This window comes from Squalius cephalus (genome assembly GCF_949319135.1).
Source record: "Squalius cephalus genome assembly, chromosome: 8".
Lineage (NCBI taxonomy): Eukaryota > Metazoa > Chordata > Actinopteri > Cypriniformes > Leuciscidae > Squalius > Squalius cephalus.
The window spans coordinates 30,213,429-30,239,659 of NC_137129.1; the positions used below are offsets into that span (position 1 = coordinate 30,213,429).

The following is a 26,231-nucleotide window of genomic DNA, read 5'->3' on the forward strand; positions in this document are numbered from 1 at the left end:
AAGCAAACAAGTATGGTGCCTGTTTCTGCGTTTTATTGTCCATACAGTGTTGACGTGATGATTGGTGTGTAATGTCTTACAGTTGCAAGGAGAAACGTTCAGTTTAATGAACTGCTGCTTGTAGCATTCTTTATTAATAAACATACACTTGATACACACAGACACAGAGCAACCCTAGGTTAAACATCCTGGCATACTTACAGTGTGAAGCATCAGCGGTGTTGATAAATGGATTTTAAGCAGAAAATGTGCGATGGATAGAATGCTGAAACTGATAACTCCATCTAAATGTTTAAGTTGTTTAATGCAAGATGTTTGAACCAATGATGCACTGAAAAGTTGCTGCTGAATTCATAACTATAGTTTTAGCACAGTGGTTCTCTGGATTGAGCATTTTTGTTTTTGTTTTAGCTGAGCTTCAAGGAAGAGTTCACCTAAAAACTAATATTTCGTCATAATTATCATGTAAAAAAAAAAAAAAAAAGACATTTTAAAGGTCACTGAATTATTGAAAAAAGGTTCCAGTAGAATAAATGGAGACTGGCGCTTTCAAGCTTTATAAATGAAATTAATTCCTTCAAAACCGGTCTGAATGATTCATTCACAAATCTGACTGATTCAGTTCTTTGGCTCAACCTAAATATGTTTAGACCACTTTTATGATATTTTTATGGTGTTTTTGTGTCCTTTTTGAAGTTTAAAAGCTCCAGTTCATGTGTGCGTGGTAAAAAGCACAACATTTTGTTTCGCAGAAGAATTTCATATGGTTTTAGAACGACATGAGGATGATTAAATTACAATTTTCATTTGTAGGTGATCTGTGCCTTTAAATTAGTGTATTAGTAAATGGTGTTTCACACAGAAAGGCTTCAATGCCTCTGAGGTAACAGTTTTAGAGTCATTTTTAGTGATTAGGTTTATTAATTATTGCCATCTCTTTTTTTTTTTGGCCGAATAAACTTACATCATTACATCATTGGTCCTTTAAAATAAATACTTCATTTTCATAAACAATATCCTAAAGCTTTCTGCTCTCATTTTACAGTAGTACACAAAATTTACAAAAAAAAGTGCTTTTCATTTTTTTTTCACATCTATTACACCTGAAGACCATTAATGTAGTATTCTGTCCCTTAGAAGTTTAAATATCTAAATTAATGCTTGTTTATGTGCAAATCAAATATTCTGATGGCGAGTCCTCCTGACATGAGTTGTTCAGCAGTTACAACAAAGTGACAACATCAGCGTGTTTCGAACAAAACACTGAAGCCCCTGAATCACCTGAGGCGTTTTATATTGAACTAAAAGCAAATATCTATTTTTTCATCTCTAATCCAAGTTGTCAAAGTTGAGAACATTGGCATCAAAGTGTGTGTGCACATGCTTTTCGTAGAGATGCTGTTGGCAGTCAAGAGGAAACTGCTCGCTGCAGACGGGACACACCCTCCAGTGAGACTCGACGTGTCGCTCGAAACTGCTTTGCTCAAAGTGTGGTGGGAAGATCACCTCACAAAGGGGACACCGCTTATGAACGTCAGGTCTGAGTGAGGATGACAGAGAGAGGGCGTTTTAATCAATACCTACTAAGGTGAGAAGTGTTTGGAACGATTGCTTATCGTTTACTGCATACTACACAGTACTGTTTACTGCGTACTGCAAGTTTACAGTAGAAACTATGACAGAGTAAACAATTTCATCTAGTGCTGTCAAATTGATTCATCGCGATTAATCTTATCTTATTAAACACACACACACACACACACACATATATATATATATACACAGTCGTGCTCAGAATTAATCATACCCCTGGTAAATATGATCAAACATGGCTGTAAAAAATAAATCTGCATCATTTATCCTTTTGGTCTTTCATTAAAAAAATTGGCAAAAATATAACCTTTCATTGAAAGTGGGGGGGGGGGGGGATGGGGGGGGGTCCAAAACACGTTGGCCACAATTATTAATACCCCTAGAATTTTTTATGAATAAAATATCTATGAAGTATATTCCCATTAATATTTACCTTTTTTAGCACACCATAGTGACTAGGAACATGAAATTGTCCAGCTATGACTTCTTGTTTCACAGGAGTTTAAATATGAGGAAACACAAAGGCAAAATTCCCTTAATCATCCATCACAATGAATAAAACCAAAGAATATAGTTCTGATGTGCAGCAAAAGATTGTTGAGCATCACAAAATAGAAAGTGGCTGTAAGAAAATAGCTAAAGAATTGAAAATCCCCATTTTGACCATCAGGGCAATAATTAAGAAGTTATAATCAACTAAAAATGTTACGAATCTGCCAGGAAGAGGACGTGTGTCTATATTGTCTTAATGGACGGTGAGGATGAAAGTTTGAGTGGCCAAAGACTCTCCAAGGATCATAGATGGAGAATTGCAGGGATTAGTTGAGTCTTGAGGTCAGAAAGCCTATAAAAAAAAAACATCAAACAACCCCTACATCCCCACATGTTGTTTGGGAGGGTTTCAAGAAAAATGCTCCTCACTCCTCCAAAAACAAACTCCAGCATATTCAGTGGTCAGACACGACTGGAACTTCAAACGGCACAGGGTTCTGTGGTCAGATGAAACAAAAAAAAAGGGCTTTTTGGCAGCAAACATGCTAGATGGGTTTGGTGCACACAAGGATAAAAAGTACCCCATGTGTACAATTTAATATACCATTGGATCTTTAATGTTGTGGGCATATTTTTCTGCTGGAGGTCCTGGACTTCTTATTCAGATACATGGCATTGTGGATTCTATCAAATATCAACAGATAAAAAATCAAAACCTGACACCTTCTGCTAGAAATCTTATAATGGGCCGTGGTCGGATCTTCCATCAGGACAACTATCCAAAACAAACATCAAAATCAACACAAAAATGTGTTAGGGAGCACAAAAAGAAGCTTCTGCCATGACCGTCCCAGTTCCCTGACCTGATGAGTGGAGTGAACTGAAGAGAAGAAGCACCAACATGGTTCTGGGAATCTGAAGGATCTGGAGAGATTCTGCATGGAGGAATGGTCTCTGATCTCTTGACAGTTGTTCTCCAAACTCATCAGGCATTATAGAAGAAGACTCAGAGCAGTTATCTTGGCAAAAGGAGATTGCAAAAAAGTATTTAATAAAAGGGTATGAATAATTGTGGCCAACGTGTTTTGGAGAAAAACATTTATTTCATAATGTGATTTCCCCCCCACTTTCAATTCTTTTACTTAAATGAAAGGTTAGGATTTTGCAAATTTTTTGAATGAAAGATCAAAAGGATAAACGATGCAGATTTATTTTTTGCAACCAATTTTGATCATATTTAACAGGGGTATGATTAATTCTGAGCACGACTGTATATATATATATATATATATATATATACATACAGTATATACAGACACACACACACATATATTTACAAACTTTTATGTTCGATGCGATTAATCACAATTAATCGATTTGACAGCACTAGTTTAAACCATAGTATGCTAAACTGTCACATCTCACTATGTTGACTGTTTATTCAGCAAGTGGTACTCAGTTATTATCTCAGATGGGGGGAAAAAAAGCATTTTATCCCCATTTTGTTTATAAAATGTCTTAACTTTTAGCAGTCAGATAAAAAACTAAAAAAAAATATCAATACTCATCAATTCCAAGGCTGTTTCGAGTTACAAACTAAGCTAATTGGTTAATGCATTACATGGGTAATTATTATTAACTAAAACTAAAATAAAAACATTTTCATTACTTGAAATAAACTAAACATTAAGTGAAGAAACACTTCTTTTATTCAGTTACAGTGTAGTTGCCAAGGCAACATTTCTCATTTTCATTGATTTCCACAAAAACTGCTGCACACTACAAATAATATACTGTAGTATCTACAATATAATAAAGGAGTTAGAACAAACTATTCATCTGTAAAAATTATATGCTTCATTGTCACATGGCCTCAACCTGCATGTTTATTCAGCAAATGACCGTTCTCTGACAGTTTTCATCTTAGAAATAGGCATCTATCTAACATTTTTAGATTTTGGGTAAAAATATTTTAATACTAATTAAAACGTTCAATACTAATCAAACACACCTGAACCAGCTAATTAAAGGGTCAGTTCACCCAAAAGACGCATGTCTTTCCAAACCTGTAAGACTTTCGTTCATCTTCGAAACACAAATGAAGATACTTTAAAGGAAATCTTAAGACATTTGTGTCCCTTCATTGACAGTCTACACAACTACCAATTTGACGCTTCAAAAATTTCATAAAGAGATTGTAAAACTAATCCATATGAATTGAGCGGTTTAGTCCAAATTTTTCTGAAGAGACACGATCGTTTTATATGATGATTTGTATTAACAGATTGAACACAAATCAGTGAACACAAAAAGAAGCTCAACCAAACTTGCTTGACGTGCGAGAAAAAAAACAAATTTATTCTTGCGAAAGTTTTGAACACTTTGAGTTTGATCAGGATTGGAGCTGAACTCTGAAGGAAAGCAGATCTAAGGGACTGAGTTGCCCAGCCCTGACCTAAAGCTTTCTGCTCTCATTTTAAAGCACAATTTTAGTTTAATTTCAGTACACAAAATAAAATAAAACATTAAGTTTCAAAATAAAATAAAACAAAAACTGTTATTACTAGTCATTTGTCACTTTGGAAATGGAAAGTCAAGTCCATAGCATTGCAATGTTGGATACAGTAGTTCACGCAGCGTGCTTTGTTGTATACCACAGATTTCGGCAAATATAGTACTTCTAGGTAGTCTGGCTATCACCAGAACAAGCTCAATCTTTTAAGATTGAACATTAGTCTGGGTAGTCTGCTCTGTATTTTCTACTCCACAAGAGGCGTGATCAACAGGCATAGTTCAATTGACTCTGTACGCAATTGGATAGTCCTTCAACCAATCAGACCAACGATCCGGGTGACGTACATTGCTTCTCTATCGTCATTGTGTTAAACACGGCAATAGGGCGCCAGGTGGATAAGCTAGTTTGTGATTGGTCCCTGCAGATTTGTAACGGTAGCAGGATCGAAAAATGTACGGGTTTCCAGCCTGAGCTGCAGGGCGAAATCAAATCGCCGGCAGATCGGGCTGGCTTTACCCAGTCTAACTTCTAGGTATTCTGTGCATACGAACGCCATACAGTATACATACTGCAAACATAGTATGAGTAGTATGGTAACATGCAATTCTAAACATTTACCTGGTGTCAAAGCAGAAGCTTGTGTGGCTCTCATTAGATTCCAGGCTCTGATGATCACAGACTGCAGGGGCCTCACCATCACCTCCCTAAGACATAAAACCAAAATGAAATAATTTCTTCTTGACTGAGACATAACAATACTATGTTCTTCAGCGGACACATTTAGCTAGCTGTCGCCTCTCTATTAAGACATAACAGCTATGATCTCTCAGACACACACACACACCCACACTTTCGACGAAAAGCCACGCCTGTCTGCACACAGCCGGCTTCCTGCAAAGGTTAATGGGCTTTTAACGCAGCAAACGAGAAAGGAGGAGAAAGGGGTCAGTGCCGATCTGCACCCTCAAATATCACAGGCCGGCACCCCCAGCCAATTAGCATAGCCCTCGTCAACATCTCTCTCTAACGAGCCTCTACCCTCGTCACTCTAATCCACTAACGAGCTCAAAAGAGAAAAGCTTAATTGCCGTTTCATGCAAATTAACCACCTCTGTTTTCACCTATGAACTGAGGTCTGAGGGTGCGGGGAATGCAGAGGGCAGTGAGGAAGAGAAGACGGAAAAAGAAAAAGAAAGGGAGAGAGTTTGAATCAAAGGACGACAAGGTGCAAGTCAAGAGGAAGGGTTGAAAACGGAAAGAAAGGAAGAAGTAGTCACAAGTAGTTGCTGAAGAGTTACAAAAAAAGAATTGCCACATATCAATTGAAAGACTGACACAATAACACCCAGTTATTATCTCTGAAGCTTACATAAAGCTTCAACATCGATGTGGATAGATACGTTGATTAAATGACTAGTGATACAATGTATCGATGCTACAGTATAAAAATCGATGTTTATTTTTAAGATGCACCTTTATTTCTTTACATCTACAAACAATCTCTGTCAACTGTTACAACACATTTCTCTCAAAGTGCGTGTTCCAACAGGTTGTAAAATCTAATTGGCTGTGTAAAATAGGCACATAATATATATATATATACATATACAGTGGAGCAGGTATGACGTCAGATTCTGGAATTCTAGTTCCTTTTAGATTTTCTATGGGGTTTTTCAATTTATATGTAAAATAAAGCCTGTGGTAAACATAACTTGACTGTACTTTGACATTAAATTGAAAAACCCCATTATAAAACCCCGTAGGAAAAATCTCGAAGGAACCAGCGGCGAATTAGACTTCCGGGTTCGATCGTCATACCTGCACCACTCTATATCGTATCGCTGTCTAGGAGAATTAATGTTGGATCCTACTGTGAAAAAACATCTGATTTAAACCCTTATTAATTAAATTAAAAAAAATCTAAATAGTTAAAAAATTATAGTATAAATTTTAAAATACGTTTTTACTAAATTATAAAATTAAAATGAATTTAAAAACAAATCAAAATAAAACACTAAAAAAGATGAAACACTAAATGTCATATGGCCGATAACCAACGTAAGAAAACCACGAACATGCAAATGTATTGTCAAATTATTGAAATATTAATTTAAAGCAATTTATGTCAAATGGTAAAAACAACAGACAAAAAAGTTTGAGAATTCTTGCAGTACAATATTAGTAAAAAAAAACTTGAGTGTTATCAATGGGGCTGTAAAAAAAGAAAAGAAATCACTGATCTAAAGTTTTAACATCGCAAAAACATCTGCTAAATGTCATTCTAACATCTGACAGGATGTGTTTTAACAACGTACTGCAGATAATAAAAAAATATATGCTGTCCAGATTAAAACACGCTCTACCCATCAAGCTCTACTTATAGCAGTCTGAAGAGACATTAAAATCAGATCATGTCTATTGTACATATATGTAGCTGCCAAAATAATGTACTCAATAGAAGCTGTTGTGGTGCTTTCTAAATATTTCCACTGTCCTTACATTGGGCCGTTCTTCAAGGGGATTCTCCAGGCCATCAGGGGGGCTGAGACTGCGTGATGGCTGACTGCAGACCACAGGACCGCCCCAAGGTGGTGGAGCCAAGGGAGGGGGGCGACAGGTTTCTTCTGGGGATAATGCCCCATCTGCTCCATCTGAGGAACAAGAATTCAGCAAGTTTTGAACAGGGCTGTCACATTACATTACATAAGTAGTTAGATACTGATACCACTGAAACTTTCTGGTCAAAAACAATTATACTTCACTTATATAGACCACCGTTCAAACTATTGGTGTCAAAAAAATTTAAATGAAAACTTTTATTAAATTAAATTGATCAAAAGTGACAGTAAAGACATTTATCATGTTACAAAATATTTCTATTTCAAATATATAGTGTTCTTATACTTTCTTTTTAATCAAATAATCCTGAATACTGGTTTCTGAAACACCCACTGGTGCAATTTAGACACATCATCAGTGATAAACTTCTTATCAAATGTTTATTGAGTAGCAAATAAGCATATTAGAATGATTTCTGAAGGATCATGTTTATTGAGTAGAAAATAAGCATATTAGAATGATTTCTGAAGGATCATGTGACACTGAACACTGGAATAATGGCTGCTGAAAATTCAGCTTTCAAATAAATACAGCCTTGGTGTATTCAAAAACATAAAAAAAATCATACTGACCCTAAACTTGTGAACACTAGTGTATGAATAATTAGGGATGCACCAATTTATAGGCCAATAAGCGATATCGTCCGATAAAAGTAATTATTTTCGCAATTGTTGAAAATTCGTTTAAAAACAGCCAATCATCAGGGCCGACTATATTCTGTCAATCAAAAGGGGGCGGGGGAAAAAAAAACCGTGTCACACTGCAATTTATACTGTGTGTGAAGAAAATGTCTCATGTTGAATTCAGAGCTGTCGAAGTTAACGCAACAACAACGCATTAGCAGTTAAAAAATAGCGACAAAAAAGCAGGCTCCATTTGAACCTATGAATCACTCATAGTTCAAGCCAGGGTTGCCAGGTACCCAGTTTCCCCTACATAACACAATTATTTGTAACATCTAATAATCACCAAGAGCTTTGTGCTTTGTTACTTCTGATAAGAACGAAGTCTGAGATTTCAAATTCTGTCCATTTTATCACGAGATTTAAGCAATAAATAGTGTCTTGACGCCCTTAAAAGTGACACGACAGATTGCTGTAGCACCTCAGTTCAAGCGGCAGCACGGAGCACGAGTCTTTTCTACCACTTTAATACAAGTTATAGCATGAAAAAACATGCATGGATATCAAAAGGTGTGTTGAAAGTTACAGTACAACTTAGTGAAATGTATCATGTCTCATGTAATGTACAGTTACTCAGTTCTTATGTACAGTTAATTATAGTAATGTACCAAATGAGAGAGTTCTCTGTATAGTTTACAGCATTAGCTTTTTTCCCTTAAGTAAATATTATATACTTTAGAAATATATTTCCTAATATTAGGGCCCCCAGAAGTCTAGGACTGGCACTGAAGGTTAGATAATAAAAATGTTCTTGTTCATGTTAGTTGCAGTAACTAATGTTAACAGACGCAATTTTTGAATTTTTAAATGCTGTAGAAGTATTGTTCATTGTTTTTAACTAATTTAGTTCACTACTAGTAAACTAATGTGTTAATAAATTAAACATGTTATTATTTATTTACAACCCCATTTCCAGAATAGTTGGGACATTTTGTAAAATGCAATAAAATCAAGAATCTGTGATTTGTTAATTCTCTTGAACCTTTGTTTAATACGCAAGTCAATATTTCTAATGTTTTCACTGACCAACTTAATTTTATTTTGTAAATATAAACAAACTTTGATTTTGATGGCAGCAACACACTCCAAAAAAGTTGGGACAGAGGCATGATTACCATTGTCTTTGCCTAATCTCACCTAATATAAAACATCTGCTCAACAGTCCGTGGTCGTCGTTGTCTGATTCTGCTTTGGATGATAGGCCATACATTTTCAATAAGAGACCGATCTGGACTGCAGTCAAGCACATCCACTCTAGAGTGTCTAAGAAACCACTGTTGTAGAACATGCTGAATGAGGCCTGGCATTGTCTTGCTTCCCAGGAAAGATGTCATCTTGATGGCCAGAGGTCTCTGTACAATCCAAATATACGCCTCCACCACATCAATGTACATACAGTACCTTCACAATGGTGAAGTCAAAGTCAATGGTGAAAGACATAAATTCTTTGCAATCTTGCATTGAGAAATGTGATTTTTGAATTGTTTGACAATTCTCTCATGATATTTTTGCTTGCAAAGACTGAGAAGCTCTTTTACAGTCAACCACGATACCCTCACCTATTACCTGCTCATTGTGGACTGTTTTAAAAAGTTTAACTTGGATACATTCTATAATCTTTTCACTTTTATTTTGCCTCTGTCTCAACTTTTTTGTAGTGCGTTTCATCCATCAAAATCAAAAATTGTTTATATTTGCTAAATACAATTATGTTGGTCAGTGAAAACATTGGAAAACTTAATTGAAAAAAAAAAAAAAGTTCAACAAAATTTACAAAATCATTGATTGTGGGTTTCAATGCATTTTACAAAATGTCTGAACTTTTCTGGAAATGGGTTTATAAAATAAAAAAATAATAATAGCAGACTGAAGGGTGCACCCACCCCGGGTCTCTTGCTCTGAATAGGGGTTCCCGTACTGCAGTTCAGCAGGCTGTTGGGGCACCAGTGGAAGAGGAGGCGGGTCTTGTGGATACGGCAGTGGGTAACGCAGCACCACTGGCTCTCTGACCTTTGAATTCCGACTCCCTGCTGTCTCTCCTCTGTTTATACACTGCCGCAACTCCTGTAAGAGAAACAAAGAGTCAACAAAATGATTTGTAGAATGCATCTCATATGATCACAAAGAGAGTTCTCAACATACCCGACAGGAAACACTTATAACATCAGTAAAACTAGCTAATACAAATTTGTAACCACTAAGAAATGACTGAAATTGCAAAAGGTTTGCTGAAAACTGCAATAATCTCATTATGAATGTTACAAATGAGACACCGGCTATTTAAACACTACACGAAACTGAATAAAACTTCTTTTGGCCAATAAATTCCAACCAAAGAAACTGAAATGTTGAGTACTAATGTAATACATATTCAATATTACCAGTCTTTAAATACTACTTGCACAGAATATAACTCATTTTCCTTTTTTACTCTTTCTCGTTTTCTTTCTTCCCCTCTCCTTTGACCCCATATCCGTAAGCCATGATTAGAAGAATTATTCACACATTTAACATTTAACACAAGTGCTGATGGGTAATCAGGGAACCGAATGTGGCATTTAGCTATGACTCTTGGGGCTCAAACATTCACACTCAATCTGATTTCAGTGTCTTACCTGCTGAGAATCAAATTAAAGTATTTCATATTTAAATATACTCGTTAACATTTAGCCGATAGAGCTAATAATACCAGCTTTGGAAAATATTAGAGCTTTCTGGATTTTTGAATAGCAAATAAAGACAAGTATACAGCAACAAACTGTTCATAAGAACAAAAATGACAAGAACAGGTTTGTACTATAAATGCTTACCTTTTCCAGTCTCTCCTTCTCCCTGGTCACCACCACAAGACTTTCCCTCAGAGCGGACACCTCTCTGTCCTTCTCTGACACCTGAGTCTATGAAGGAATTTATATGATTTCATTTGTGTGACATCTGGACATATATTTTATAGCTGCACCTGAAAGTGAAGTGTGTAGTTCTAAATCACTAGAGGCACCAATTAGAGTTGCAAAAATTCATACATCAATAACTCATCATTGTTTGAGCCAATGTTGTTATGGTCGACCCGGTTGGCCAGCTCAAACATACAGGCTGCCGCGAGTGTTACAGAACTTAACCAACACACCTTTAAATTACAGAATTTGTGTAAACATGGACAAGAAGTCGTTATAGAAGTTTAACCTTGATATTTTATGTATCTCAGAATTTGGATGGCCTCTGACATTTTCTGACCAACAAATTTTGATTAATTTTCCATGTCTTTTGAAATGACTGGTTCAAGTTTTTTTAATAAACAATTTTATAGAGGTCACACTCAAAAAGTTCAAAAGCTGGGGGATGGCAACCCTCTCCGTACGGACACACTGAAGCTCGAGTCGCCATTGGCTAGTACATTTGTTTATCTTGCTCGGCAGAGTTTTTACATGAAATGCAAGAACAATGCAAATAAAAAAATTCTACATAAAAGTAATATTAAATATAAATATAAAATATATATTTAAAAAACTATTAAAGTAAACAGTAACAAAATAACATAAAATGAAGCTACAAGCAATAGCACAAATAAACACAACAGAACAAAGATGCAAAAAAATAAAGTTTTTTCAGGTAGATTTAACAGTAGTTAGAAACAGATTAGGTAGATTATGTAGAGAGATTTAATGAAGTAATCAAATGTAAAAAAAAAAAACACTGTCACTGCATAGTCTTCACTGTATAAATTAAATATAGATGAATCCTTGTTTTTTTGCAGTGAGTCTGTTGTTTGATTAACATTAAAAACACAGACAGCAGCAGGAATATTAGGCTGCTGTCACTTTAAGATATAATGCAGGGATCCAACATACTGATACTGTACACATGCGTTTTATTTCTCGACTGTATACGTTCAATTAACACGCAACCGACTATGTTTACTATGATACTCACCAAGGCTGGCATTTTGACATAATTCAGTGTGAAATTGTCCGATCAAGTGCAAGAAGACGTGAAAGAGAGCTCAATTCAGCATTTGCGTGATGTCATACGCTTTATTGGCACGTGCTCCAGATGTGCAGTTTGCTCACACAGCGTGCACAAGTTATCTTTTGTGTCTTCTTGCGCTTGAATGTTTAAATTGTCAAGGCTTAAAAACGCATGCATTTGATAAACTTTCATGACGACACAGCACTGTTCCGATCGGGACAGAGACAGTTCAGTCAACAAGCCCTGCATGTGGTCTCTCTATCTCTCACGGTGAGTGCGTGTGTGTGTGTGTGTGTGAGAAAGCGACAGAGGGCGCTCTCAGCCAAGCAATGGTGCGTAAAGCTCAGCAGGCAATGGAATTAAATCTGCGCTAAATTTATTTTTTGTCTCTAACTCAATTACAGGCAACTGTGCTTGTACAATTTACTAGCCATTGGTTACTTAAAGACATTTTTTAGTAGCCTCTCGTGAAATTTGGTCACATATGTGAGTAATTTACTGGCATTGTAGAGGGTTGGATGGTAAAGACATTTTTATGTTTTTGTTATGCTCAACAAGGCAGCATTTGTTTAATCAAAAATACAGTGCACACAGTTATTTTTAATATATTTTAAAATGTAATTTATCCCAGTCTTTAGTGGCATATGATCCTTAGGAAGTCATTCTAATATGCCTCTTAAAACATTTAATTATTATTAATGATGAAAACAAGTGTGCTGCTTAATATATTTGTGGAATCCTTTTTTTAGGATTATTGGATGAACAGAAAGTTCAAATGAACAGCATTTAAAATCAAATTTTTTGTTACAACTTTATTTTAAGGTGTCTTTGTTACGCTGTAATTATACATTTAAATACTTAGTAATATTAAGTAACTACATGTACTTACCAAAGGGTTAGGATTAGGGTTTGGTTTGGTTTAGGGTTAGTTGCATGTAATTATGTATAATTAATAGTTATTACTATAGTAAATACATGTAACATATGTAACAATGACACTGTAAAATAAAGTGTTACCTAATTTTTTTTGTAACGTTATAAATGTCTCTGCTGTCACTTTTTGATCAATTTAATGTGTCCTCGCAGAATAAAAGTATTCATTTCTTTAAAACACACTGACCCCAAACAAAAAGAGTCTGGACAATCTATTAAACATCTCTTTTTGCATTTTACAGAAAAAAAAAAAAAAAGAATTCATGGCTTGCGAATTAGGGTTCGTATTTAAAACATTTTTGGTGAACTGAGACGTCAGGTTTGAGCTGATAGTATGTATAACTGAGACAAATTGATAAATGGGCTGCCTGCAACCTCCTTACTATGTCTTTGTAACTAGAGATCTATCATCTAACGGAGAAAGAAAGCAAACACTACAAGCTTATTTTCTGCTGATCTCATTCTCTTTCTCTCTTTCTGAGTTATCATCTTGTAAATGCCTGTTTGGGTTTGAAGTTTAGTTGAAATGGCTTTACTAAGATCTTACCCTGCTCTGAAGTAAACAGTCATAAAGCATCCGGTGAGAAAGTGTGTACGCGTTTAAACACGCTGTAAATAAAAGACTTTCCTTTTGATGGTGTCTCCAGCTTTGTCTAAATACTCAGACAAGAAGAGACCTTTATGACCTCCTTTCCACTTGGCCAGCTCTGTCCTTTATGAGTTCCGTTGCGCACACACACGACTGACGGAAATGTGATACCTCAGTGAAACGGACCTAAAAAAAAAAATCACCCCGTGGAAGTTTTTCTTCTTACGCAAATGAATGTATGTATCTGTGGCTGGCTCTTCTCTGTGGGATTAAAGGAACCTGAATCATGTATGTGCCTCTGTGAGTGTGTGTGTGTGTTTACATACTTGAAACCGCTTCTCCTCATTGGCTAGCAGGAGCTTCAGGTTTTCATTGACGGTGCACTGCTCTCTCCATTTCTCCTCCATGCAGGCAAGCTCAGCTTCTACTGACACGCTGCACTCCTCCTCCTCTTCATCATCATCTTCCTCCTCCTCCTCTTCATCTTCCTTCTCCTCCTGTCCAGGTCTACCTTCATCATCCCTCTGTCTCTCAGCAGGTTTGATCTCAGCAGGATGTTGATCTTTCAAATATAAGATGTTAATTCAATAACAATAACAGCCAATAACAAACAATTCTGTACATTTTGAAGCCAATAACAGATATATTGGCCTATATTTGAAATGTACTTTACATTTTTTGAGACCAATTACAATAAAAATATCAATATGCTTCAGATGACACTACTATGAACTATTGGAATAAATATATATAATTAAAAAGTTATGTCGTAAAATATTATTACAATTTAAAATGACTGTTTTCTGTTTGATTATTTTAAAATGAAATTTATTCTTGTGTTGGCTGAGCTGAATTTTCAGCATCATTACTCCAGTCTTCAGTGTCACATGATCCTCCATAAATCATTCTAATATGCGGATTTGATACTCAAGAAACATTTCTTATTATTATCAACGTTGAAAATAGTGGTGCTGCTTAATATTTTTGCTGAAACTGTGATTTTCAGGGTTCCTTGATGAATATAAAGTTCAAAAGAACGCCATTTATTTGGAATAGAAATCTTTTGTAACATTATAAAATGTCTCTACTGTCACTTTTGATCTTTTGATTGGTTTAATGCACCCTTTAATGAATAAAATGATTTATTTCTTTATAAGACAAAATCTTACTGACCCGAAATCTTTTATTACTGACTTTGAATTCTTTGTAAATGAACTTCTACGAACGTTCGGTTATATATCGGAACTAGTTTGATGATGTGCGATGGAGATTAATTTCTGAGCATGTCAATACCTGTGGGAGGTGTCTCTGCATCTGGGGTGTGTAACTCCAGTGTGGTCTCTGTAGAGGCATCATTCCTGCTAGAGTCCTAAAACATGTGCAATATTTTTAGATTTCTCTCAGAACTTGATGTCAAGCTCTACGAGGTCTTTCGTCATTCTAAGAGCATAAGATTAATTGTTGCGTTTTCGTGAACAATACAACTGGGTGGAGCCATAACTGCAGTAACTCACCCCCTGCTGCGTCTCCTGTTGCTGAGTTAGTTTGGTGACTTGTCTTCGTAACCGTTGGCACTCTCTGTATTTCTCTTTGTAATGCTCTGCAGCCATATTCAGACGCAGCTTTAGTTCCTCAACTTCCTTTTGTAACTCCGCTTCCAGCTCTGACACCACACCCACTCCAGCCCTGTCCTGAAATTAAAATAAACCATAAGAGAGTTATCTCTCAGTTCACATTGGGTCTAAACAATCCATGAGTTCTTTATATTGTTATTAATAGATCTTCACAGTCAAATAAACATAAGGGAAGGTCAGTTGTGGTTACCACTTCCTGTGATGCCTGACTTCTCATCCTGTCCAGCTGATTCTGAGCATGCCTGCATTCTTCCTGGGCTTCAGCTAAAAGGGCTCGTAGGTCTTCAGCCTCCTGACGGGCACGGTACAGCTCAGCCATGGTGCGATCTCGCCCGCCGGAGGCGTCACGTAACTCAGAACCCAACATGGCCGCCTGTTGCCGCGTGGCCTGGAGCTGCTCCTCAGCTTGACGCAACCGCTCTTTGAGACCCTGGAGATGCACACAAATGGATTAGAAAGAGGACGCATGATTTACACTACCAGTCAAAAGTAGAAGTGGAATAATTCAGATGATAATTAATTGGAATAATTACGATTTTTGATATTTTTAAAAAAAGTCTCTTATGCTCACCAAAGCTGCATTTAATTTATTCAAAATACAGTAAAATAGTAATATTATGACAAATTCCTGTGATGGCAAAGCTGTATTTTCAGCATCATTACTCCAGTCTTCAGTGTCACATGATCCTTCACAAATCATTCTAATATGCTGATGGTGCTCAATTATTATTGGTACTTAATTATTATTAATGATTCTTATATCAATGTTGCAACAGTTTCTTCTACTTAATATTTTTGTGGAAATAATTTTTTCAAGATTCTTTGATGAATGGAAAGTTCAAAATAATCACATTTATTTTCAATATAAATATTTTATAACATTATAAATGTCACTTTTTATCAATTTAATGCATCCTTGTTGAATTCTTTTCTTACCTCAAACTTTTGAATGGAAATGTATCATGGTAACGTTTTCAACATTGATCAGCATATTAGAATGATTTCTGAAGGATCATGTGACACTGAAGACTTAAGTAATGACTGTTGAGAATTCAGCTTTTTCATCGCAGGAATAAATTACATTATAAAACATATTACAACAGAAAACCGTTCTTTTAAATTGTCAATATTTCAACAATATTACTGTTTTTTCTGTGTTTTTAAATAAATGCAGCCTCTGTGAGCAAAACTGACTTCTTTCAACAACAAAAAAAACACTTAATTATTCCAAACCGTTGACCGGTTGTGTATATGAATATACAGTCCATTTATTGTATTTGCATATGAAGACCTCAATTGCAAAAACCTCTCCAAGTCTGTCTGATATTTTTCTTTTAAATGAGCATTCTAATGTTTTTAATTATACTCTTATCAGTGACATTTTTTAAAACAAGGCATTTCAATAACTGACTAACAACCGTTTCATTGCCATTAAAGTGAAATTACTGAACCTAAACATAGGAGCCTGATAAAATGCTCATTTAAAAGAAAAATGTCAGATGGTTTTTGCACCTGAAGTCTTCATATATTCTTTAAACAGACATCTCTTACGACATCAGTGGGGTGTGTGTCTCTATCCGTGCGTAGTCTGTGCAGTTCCTCCTGGTACTGTGCGATGGTGACCTCTCTGTTCAGCTCCACTGCCTTCAGCATCTGCAGCTCTGCACTGAGTTTAGTGTTTTCCAGCTCGGCGCTGCGCACATGAGACTGCAAGTGTGCACACACAACGTGGATCAATGCATGACATACGACTGATTAATCACTTTATAACCGGCAGATACTACACACACACTCACTTTGTAAAGATCCCTCTCGTCTCTCTCATTCTTCAGTTGAGCTTGAAGACCGTCCCTCTCAGAAATCACCTTCTGCAGCCTGTTTTTTAAACTGGACGACACAAAAAAATAAATACAGCATATAAATCCTCCCCTTTCCATATATAGTGCATAGAGAATAAAAGTCTGGGATTCAAAATCAAATTCAAACCTGAAAATAACCCGAAACATTATGGAATAAAATTAAGATTTTTTGTGTGTGTCACAAATCAAGTAATCAAATTTGTGAGTGACATTGATCACATGAACTCTTTTGTACAAATGATCAGATGTTTTTGCCTCCGCTCATCTTTGGATGATCATCTCAAATCATTCTGGAGAACATGATCATCAGGCTTTATAAGTGCTGCTGTCATTAAAGCATTAAACCTTGTGAAATTCATGTTACTTCTTCAAATCAATTTTCCCTCAAATTGTCATGCTGATAATAGAAAAATCTATTTTTATAGCACTATTTTTATAGAAAATTCTTGTTTCAAATGTTACAATTTAGGAAGTATTCAGTCAGAGATAAATAAATTGCTAAAAATTGAAAAAAAATAAAATAAATAAAAATACACAATAAAAGCATTTTAACTAGTTGTCCCAGACGTTTGGAACCCACTGTAAATATGTAAATAACATTAATTATATTAATGTCAGGTAATGTGTGTATGGGCCTTACCAGTCCAGTTCGGTCTCTTTAAGAACAGCTTTTTGTGTGATTTCTTGCAGGTCTTGCTCAAGCTGTCTCACTCTGGCTTGAGCCTCCTCCTTCTCCTCACACAGGCCTTTCTGCAGCTCCTGCTATTGGACAGCAAATGCTATCAATCACACCTTCCAGCCAATCAAAATACTCAACAGCAAAAAGCTGCAACGGCCAATACTGATTCAAAAGTGTTCCAACCAATTATTTTAAACAATATATATATATATATATATATATACACACACACACAAAATTTAAAGATGTTATTTTAGAAGATTTACCTCTCCCTACCATTTTCTTCTAACAAACAGCTTATAGGTTATAAGTCTAGTAACAAAGGGTCATCTGTAGGGAATGACAGAATTCATAGACACTTTTAATAATGTGGTAGTTTACAGGACACTTAATTGGAAGAGAAGAAAACAATGATCAAAAAATTACAGGTATTAGCCTGAATCAGTCACTCTCCAAACTACATTTTTACAATAGTATGATGTCAGAATGAAAAGAAGGGGGCTTCGATTTCACTTTTGTTGCGGTGGCTCATATTTAACAGTCGTCATCAGTAAATCACAGTAACATCTGGTTCTGAAAGCACGCATACACGCCTTGTCCTCCGGCTAATCTGGTGACTAGTGGTGTTTTACGGCCGATGATGTTTCGGAATTGCAGCACAGGCAAATAAAATGTGCGGTCGTAAAATTAGCAGCCACAAAATATATACTTATGTTCTCACGATAAAGAGGAAGTCTATTTTCATATGTAAGTTCTGACAGTTTAACAGACACGCGCACACTTATGGCATATGAAAGGGTTTGTGTGACTGGGGTGTGAGAGAGAATTATAAAAGTGTTAATGTTTTATTTGTGGTGTTCTTTGTCCTTTGTGACACTCATAATTCACACTTACACACTTCAAAAGGGTCTCCAGAAGAAACACTAGGGGGCGCTGAAAGACCAAAAAACCAATCAAATCATATCCTGCTGTTTTCTGGGCCCTTTTTGAGTTGAATGTGCTTTGTTGTGCACTCAAATATCCGCACCACATCAGAACCAAATGGAATGACTTTTTTTTTGTGCAAATTCTTCGCTGATGTTGAGGGAAAATCCAATTTTGTGGACAGGATTTAAACATGGTATAAAGTAGTAAATGGATTAAATTAGCCAAACATATTTAAAGAGATAGTTCACCCAAAAAATTTTATTCTGATGTCGTTCCAAACCCGTAAGACTTTCGTTAAACTTTGGAACACAAATGAAGATCTTTTTGATGAAATCTGAGAGCTTTCTGTCCCTCCATAGACAGCTACACAACTGACACTTTGACGCATCAAAAAGTTCATAAAAAGATCGTAAAATTAATCCATATGTACAGAGCGGTTTAGTTCAAATTTTCTGAAGAGACACGATCGCTTTATATGATGAACAGATTGAATTTAGGCTTTAATTCACAAATAAACATTCATCAACTCACACATCAGTTCTGGTAAGCGTAAGCTCAAACATGTTCGCTTGAAAAACGAGAACCAATGAGGTTCATTCTCGTGTTACGCAGCATATTTGAGCTTCAGCAAAAGCCAATGAGGTTGATTCTCGTGTTATGCAACACGTTTGAGCTTCCGCAAGAGGTTTGTTTTCGTGCGACAGGTAGGTTCGGTTGAGCTTCTTTTCATGTTCGCTGATCAATGTTTATATGTGAATAAAAGCCTAAATTCAATCTGTTCATCATATAAAGCAATCGTGTCTCTTCAAAAAAAAATTACTAAACCGCTTGATTCATATGCATTAGTTTTATAATCTCTTTGTGAACTTTATGAAGCGTGAAAAAGTGCTAGTTGTGTAGACTGTCAATGGAGGGACAGAAATCTCTCAGATTTCTTTGAAAAGGTCTTCATTTGTGTTCGGAAGATAAAAGAATGTCTTACGAGTGGATGACATGAGGATGAGTAATTAATGACAGAATTTTCATTTTTGGGTGAACTGTTCCTTTAATAAAAAATGAAAGGTATGGGGAGCACCACAATATTTTTTGGTATTAATGGTACTTACATGCTTTTATTTATTTACTTGTTTTCTGCCATCAATAGAGCTATTTTCATGCAAGAAAAGGGGAAAAATCTGTTAAAAATAGGTAAATAAATAAACAATTAAAAAGGGATAAGAGATAGATAAACTAGATAAATTATTTTATACAATAAGATATAAATATAAGCATATAAATATTTTTTTCATTTGTGCATTTAAAATTGTATTTAAATGGTACATGAATATGGTAATCATTTAGTACAACGATACACTACTGTTCAAATGTTGGAGTAAGTACTTTTTTTTAAAAGAAAATAATGCTTTTATTTAGCAAGGTTTCATTACAGTTTTTCTCAATTGTTTACACACAAATACTAGTACTTGAGACACAACGACCACAACATGTAACTCATGCACCACCCCCCTGAACCAATTCTGCTAAACTACAAGCACAATTCCTGCTTTACACTCAAAATGCTGTTCTAAAACACACTTTTTTTTCAAAACACTACACACAATTCTCTGCATTTGGCACAATTTTCATGCAGAAAATCTCTTGTTTTCACAAGGAACACACTGCCATTCAAATATGCACACTGACTCATCACATGGGCAAACACCTGTCACACAGTTTTCCAAGTAGCAATCAGAGCTTTAGCATAAAAGGGCAACAGGTGAGCTCTTGTGTTTTGGAGCAATGGATGCCAACATTGGAAAGAGGAGGAGGACGGGGAGGACGAGGACGAGGGCGAGGAAGGCCAAGGACCGTAAATCTCTGATGCGATCCGAGCCACTTTGGTTGACCATGTGGTCAACCATGGTCTAACAATGAGGGAGGCTTGGCAAAGAGTACAGACAAATTTGAGCAGGAACACTGTAGCATCCATCATCCGGACTTTCCGAAATGAGAATAGGTAAGAAATGCATATCAATGCAAGAAATGCACTGCATATCAATACAGTACTCAATGAGTACAGTAGTACAGTATTGCCTGTGAACTGTTCTGTAGGACTGTAAAAATAAAGTATATTTCAAGTATTTGGGAAATGTATTCCTACTCTGTATTCCTGCACAGTATTTACAGTATTTTACTATTTGTTTGGCAGAACTGAAATATTACCAACACAAGGTGGTCAGGAACGTGTTCTGTCTCCTGAACAGGAAACTGAAAACATGAACATGGTCCTAGAAAATAACAGCATAACATTACGGCAAGTACAAAGAAAAATAATAGAAAACAATGAGATATTTCAAAATATTGATAGCTTATCAACACTGGACCGTGTCTTGTGCAGAAATAATCTGAGGATGAAGAAGGTCTACAGGGTGCCATTTGAACGCAATTCAGAAAGAGTCAAAGAACTATGTGCAAGTGAGTCCTATACAATCCCACAATTGATGCATACTCTCAACACTGTATAAATTATAAATATTTCAGTATTGTAATCATAATGATTGTGCTTCAAAGTAGTGACCACTCCATGTCTATTTCTGATATTGTCATGTGTGTTTCAGAGAGACCTTGAGCTAGAGGTGGCTGCAGTGGAGCACCAGTTCATCTTCATTGATGAGGTTGGATTCAACCTCAAAGAAAGACGAAAGAGGGGAAGGAATATCATTGGCCAGCGTGCTATTGTTGAAGTCCCTGGCCAGCGCGGAGGGAACATCACAATGTGTGCAGCGATTACCCACCACGGCGTCATCCATCACCATGCTACCCTTGGCCCCTATAACACAGCCCATCTGATCACAACACACTCATTCCACCAGATCAGATAGACGGCCCAGAGCAGCTCAGGTACCCGGGCTGCTCTGGTTCGTAACTCGTTCACTGCCCACCCACGCTTTTTAGTTGTTTATCTCCCTCCATATTCTCCATTCCTCAATCCTATTGAGGAATTTTTTTCTGCCTGGAGATGGAAAGTGTATGACCGAAATCCACAAACACGTACACCCCTTCTCCAAGCTATGGAAGATGTGGAGATATAGCAGTTGATGCTTTTCATGGCTGGAATCCCCATGCTAGGTGATATTTCCCACGCTGCTTGGCCAGGGAAAACTTTGCTCGTAATGTGGATGAGGCCATGTATGGCCAATGTGGATGTATGTACTGTCTGTAGTAAGTGTAACACTGAACCAAAAAAAGGCCTATGTCATTATGATGAATGGAGAAGAAGCGTTTTCCATTCATCATAGTGTTTTACACTACCAGTGTTCAACTGGTTCTTATAAATGTCTATTCATAAGATGGTTTGTGTGTCATTTGAAAACAAAATACCATTTTGAGAAGAAATAACATTGTTTTGAATGTAAAGTTTCATTTTGCAGGAGAATTGAGGGGTTTTGCCCATTGTGTGTGTTTTTTGATTTGTGTGTAGACTAGTTCTGATAGTGTGAGGCATGCTTTCAGAAAATGTGTGTAAACAATCGAGAAAAACTGTAAATTGATCAGATAAATAAATATATATTTTAAGCAGCACAACTGTTTTCAACATAATGATATTAATTTTTTTTTTTTATTGCATTACACCAAATCAGCATATTAGAATTAAGTGTGAAGGATCACATGACACTGAATATTGGAAATTCACCTTGACCATCACAGGAATTAATTACATTTTAAAGGCGTCATGACATGGATTTTTCTGTTATTTTAATAGGTTCAGGTTCACATTTAATGTTAATAAAGTTTTGCACCAAAAACAAATAAACAAATATATATGAAGAAAACCAATCATTTTTAACCTTCATTCTGATCCTCTCTCTGAAATGGATCTTTTTTTTTTTTTTTTTGGCAAGTTATGTTTTTGTTTTTTTTGTGCCTTTATTTGATAGGACAGTAGAGATTTTGACAGGAAAGCATGGGGTGGAGAGAGAGGGGAAGGGGATCGGCAAAGGACCTCGAGCTGGGAATCGAACTCGGGTCGCCGGAGGCGCAGTTGCGCTATATGTCGGCGCGTTAACCATGGGGCTATTGGCGCCGACAAATGGTTCATTTTTAAGGGGCAGCTCCTTTAAGGCTTAGTAAATGGCCACTGTTATGATTGGCTAACGTCACTGCATAGGAAACAGTATCAACGCCCACTCACTATTGTACGCGAGTAATGGTTCTGAAAACATAATCCTCAGACGCGATCTGTGGCCACATAAAATAAACCATCAACTTGCTGGGATCTTTCTGAAGTCTGTAAACGAGCTGTTTAAACTGGACGCGTCAAGCGAACATTCTTTCACTCTTTCATTTGTCCTGTTGTCGACAGACTCAAGGGCGTGGAATGTGTCAAAAACTGGACGCACATCTTTATACTGTATCCAGTGTTGACAGCGTCAGTGATTATAATGAGTTCTATTTGACGTGATGAGACACTCACATCCAGTGTAGGCAAATGTCCAAAAAGCAACTGGGCCTATGGTGTGATGATGTACTATTCCCTGATGTTGTATGCAAATGTATTTGAACGTGTGACATCACAGATCCCGCATTATCAAAACAAGCCATTTTCGGAGCTTGATTAAAAAAAATGCTTTGTTTATAATAAGGAGGACATTTTAAGCTATAAAACTTGCAGGATGTAGACCTCTAATATGTCAAAAGATCAAGGCAAATTTGATTTCTCATGTCATGACCACTTTAAAATATATTGGAAAAGAAAATGTTAAGAATATTTCACAATATTTTCAAAAACATAAATCTTACAGACCCCAAAACGTTTGAGCGGTAGTGTATATAGCCTACATTAAAAGTAACATGACCGTCACATTGCTGTCTTTTGTAAAGGGCAGTAAAGACTAATTTACAGGTACAACAAAGAAAACTAGGTTGAAAATTAATGTTTAGTTATTAATGGGAATGAATAAATATAGCGAAATCAACATTAACCAACTAAATGAAAAAGTTTTTTAAAAGACGTTAATGCATTTAACTTGACATTGACAATAATAAAAAAGATGTGTTCGTGTCTTCTGGAGCGTCTCGCACATGACACAGCATTCTAAGAACGTGGAGCTAGACCGTACGTTTTTTTTCTCTTCCACTACCCAACGTTTCTCTCTTTTAATAGCAAAAATGTGTTCTGTGTGAAAGACAATTGTTTTACTTTTCACAAAGCTGTCCAAAAGACAGTTGTGATTTCTCAGGACACCTTTCAGCAATGTGTATCAGGTAATACTATTGACATTTTATGTGTGGCATTTAAAAAAAGAAATCACTTACAGCACCTTTAAATATCATCAAAACAAGTATGAAAAACTGAAGATGAGAGAGAGAGAGAGAGAGAGAGAGAGGAAGAGAGAGAAAATCGCGTGACTGGCTGCTGTTGTCCCAGACTCCCAGTGAACGGGTAGGTCTCCTCCTTTCAGTTGAGTGGTTTTGGTGGACATTTACTCCTGGCTGTGTGTTCACGATTGACGTCATGTCTACCCTCTGTGGTTGACATGGCACCGCCGTGATAACAGTTGCCCAAGTCAGCTTTTCTCTGTCTCTCTCTGTTTCTCAAACTCCCAGTTCTCTTACTCTCAGTAAATCATCCACAGCACCGTCAGAATTGCATATGGATAAATCACATGACTTTACGGGGAAGGTCAGTAATGCACACAGAGACACACACAGCCATTATCTGATAAGATAAAGTGCTCTGTGGGAGTAAGTTCACCGTCAGTCAAACAGAAAGGCGTTTTACACTTGGAGACAGAAAGTCTTAAAGCACAAATGTGAACATACACACACAGGAGAGCGCTTTGATGTGCCGATAACTTGAACTTGTGATCTCTGGTGTGTTATATGCTGCGCAAACACTGTGTGTGTGTAAGCCATCTTTGCTGCTTCATTGGCTGCCCAACATTATACGCGAGTGTGTGTTTAGTACCTGGTTCTGTTGTCTCTGCCGCTCCTGTAGCTGATCTCTCTCCTGCGTGAGGAGGCGTAGTGCTTTCTGAAGCTCTATGCACTCCTGTTGAACTTCCTCCACACGCTGCTGCTCACAAACACACAGATAATAAGCCAAAAAATAACAGACATAAGATCTGTTCCAAAAACGAATGAGCTGACTTGCAATCTACATAGGCAGCTGCCTTCTAAGACAGCATCTGACTGTAATGGAAGTTGATAGATGACTGATTTGGACACTCAAAGGCGGCAATTTTGGATAATGTTTAAAACTTCCTTTTTGCTAAGATAAAAGTTTGATACTATAATAAACATTAAAACTCAGAACACACAAATATTGGCTAAAATTATCCATGTTAATTAATCGGAACTACTTTTTAGGGTGTGTTCACACTTGGCATGTTTGGTTCGATTGCCCTGTTAGTGCAGTTCATTGCAATTCAAGCGGGCCGAGATGGGCTGAATAGATGGGCCTCGGTCCACTTCCAAACGAACTCTGGTGCGGTTTGAATGAAATGTGAACTCAACACGGACCAAAGACATGTAAACGAACCAAAAACAAGAAGATGAGACCCTAAAAAGGACAGAATGCTCAAGCATACCTGCTTTTTCTTGTCATAGTCGTGATGTTGCCATCACAGTTGGATACAGGCATCAGAACCGTGTCTCCTCGCAGCAGATGTTTGTTTGTGTGTGTGACGGAGGGATTCCTGCTGCTGTTTTGACTCCTTTACTGGTCAAAATACCATCATATGTAGGCTACACACATACAACAAGATCATTTATCCCAGCACACAGCATCATTTGTTGTGGATGTTCAGTAAGTTCCATCGCGAAATATACATAATAAAAGCCGACCAATCAGGTTGTGAACATATCCCTATGCCATTAGGTTCGGTATCTTTAGGTTTGGTGTTAAAATGCCAAAGCTGACCAGGACTAAAAGGTTTTTTTTTTTTGCCCGGATTAAACGAACCAAGCGAACTGACCTACAAGTGTGAACACACCGTTAATCAATGCTTTTTACTACAGAACTAAATAAATGTTTAAATATTTATGAATGTATTCATTGTCGTCATGAATGTCATTTATTTTTATTCACTCTAATAAGTACCTAACTATGTATTGGAACAGGGCAAAGGTTTGCACTCTTGTGTGTGTGATTTGCATACCTCAAGTAGTCCGCTCTTTGTTGTCACAACCAGTATGTCCGAGTTCCCCTCATCCTCCACTGTCAGTAGCTCCTCCCCTGTGGGCGTAGCTGGGCGGAACTGGAACGGCGTGCTCGCACCTCTGATCTCACCCGTATGTGTGACGTAGCAGAACTGATAAAACTCCCCATCACTACGGGGAACATAATAACCTAGGAAACAGCATGCAGAGTATTTGATTACCCAGTTTTGTCTTTATCGAATGTATTATCTAACTAACAACAAAAAAGCCATTTGAAAATTAAGCGAAACATAAAACACTAAATGCCCCAACAAAACAAAACATCAAAGATTTAATTAGCAACAATTGTCTAACAAAGGTGCGGTATGTAGTATTGACTGCTAGTGGTTGAAATGGGTACTGCAGTCTAAATCCAAATATTGGAGAGAGTTCACCCAAAAATGAAAATTCTGTCATTTATTACTCACTCTCATGTCGTTCCAAACCCGTAAGACTTCCTCTCATCTTCGGAACACAAATTAAGATCTTTTTGGATTTAAGATCAAATTAACACCCATTTTCACAGTCCATTCAAATCATGATAGATAAAAGCAAGTTTGACC

General features: G+C 36.7%; 1 protein-coding gene across 3 annotated transcripts in view; it reads right to left on the reverse strand.

Moving 5' to 3' along the window:
• Positions 1-12: 12 nt before the first annotated feature.
• Positions 13-26,231, reverse strand: part of tax1bp1a (Tax1 (human T-cell leukemia virus type I) binding protein 1a) — a 30,809-nt gene continuing 4,590 nt past the window's right edge. For 2 of the 3 annotated variants that reach the window (XM_079878460.1, XM_079878461.1), the window contains 14 exons: positions 25,629-25,819; positions 24,437-24,544; positions 17,524-17,645; positions 16,821-16,911; positions 16,576-16,731; positions 15,215-15,454; positions 14,905-15,081; positions 14,684-14,759; positions 13,717-13,952; positions 10,713-10,799; positions 9,786-9,966; positions 7,100-7,251; positions 5,219-5,304; positions 13-1,540 (listed from right to left, as the gene is read on the reverse strand). In XM_079878460.1, the coding sequence (XP_079734586.1) occupies positions 1,330-1,540; positions 5,219-5,304; positions 7,100-7,251; positions 9,786-9,966; positions 10,713-10,799; positions 13,717-13,952; positions 14,684-14,759; positions 14,905-15,081; positions 15,215-15,454; positions 16,576-16,731; positions 16,821-16,911; positions 17,524-17,645; positions 24,437-24,544; positions 25,629-25,819 (2,114 nt within the window). In that variant the 3' untranslated portion in view covers positions 13-1,329. The remainder of the gene's footprint in view (positions 1,541-5,218; positions 5,305-7,099; positions 7,252-9,785; positions 9,967-10,712; positions 10,800-13,716; positions 13,953-14,683; positions 14,760-14,904; positions 15,082-15,214; positions 15,455-16,575; positions 16,732-16,820; positions 16,912-17,523; positions 17,646-24,436; positions 24,545-25,628; positions 25,820-26,231) is intronic. The other variant, XM_079878462.1, reaches the window with a different exon arrangement.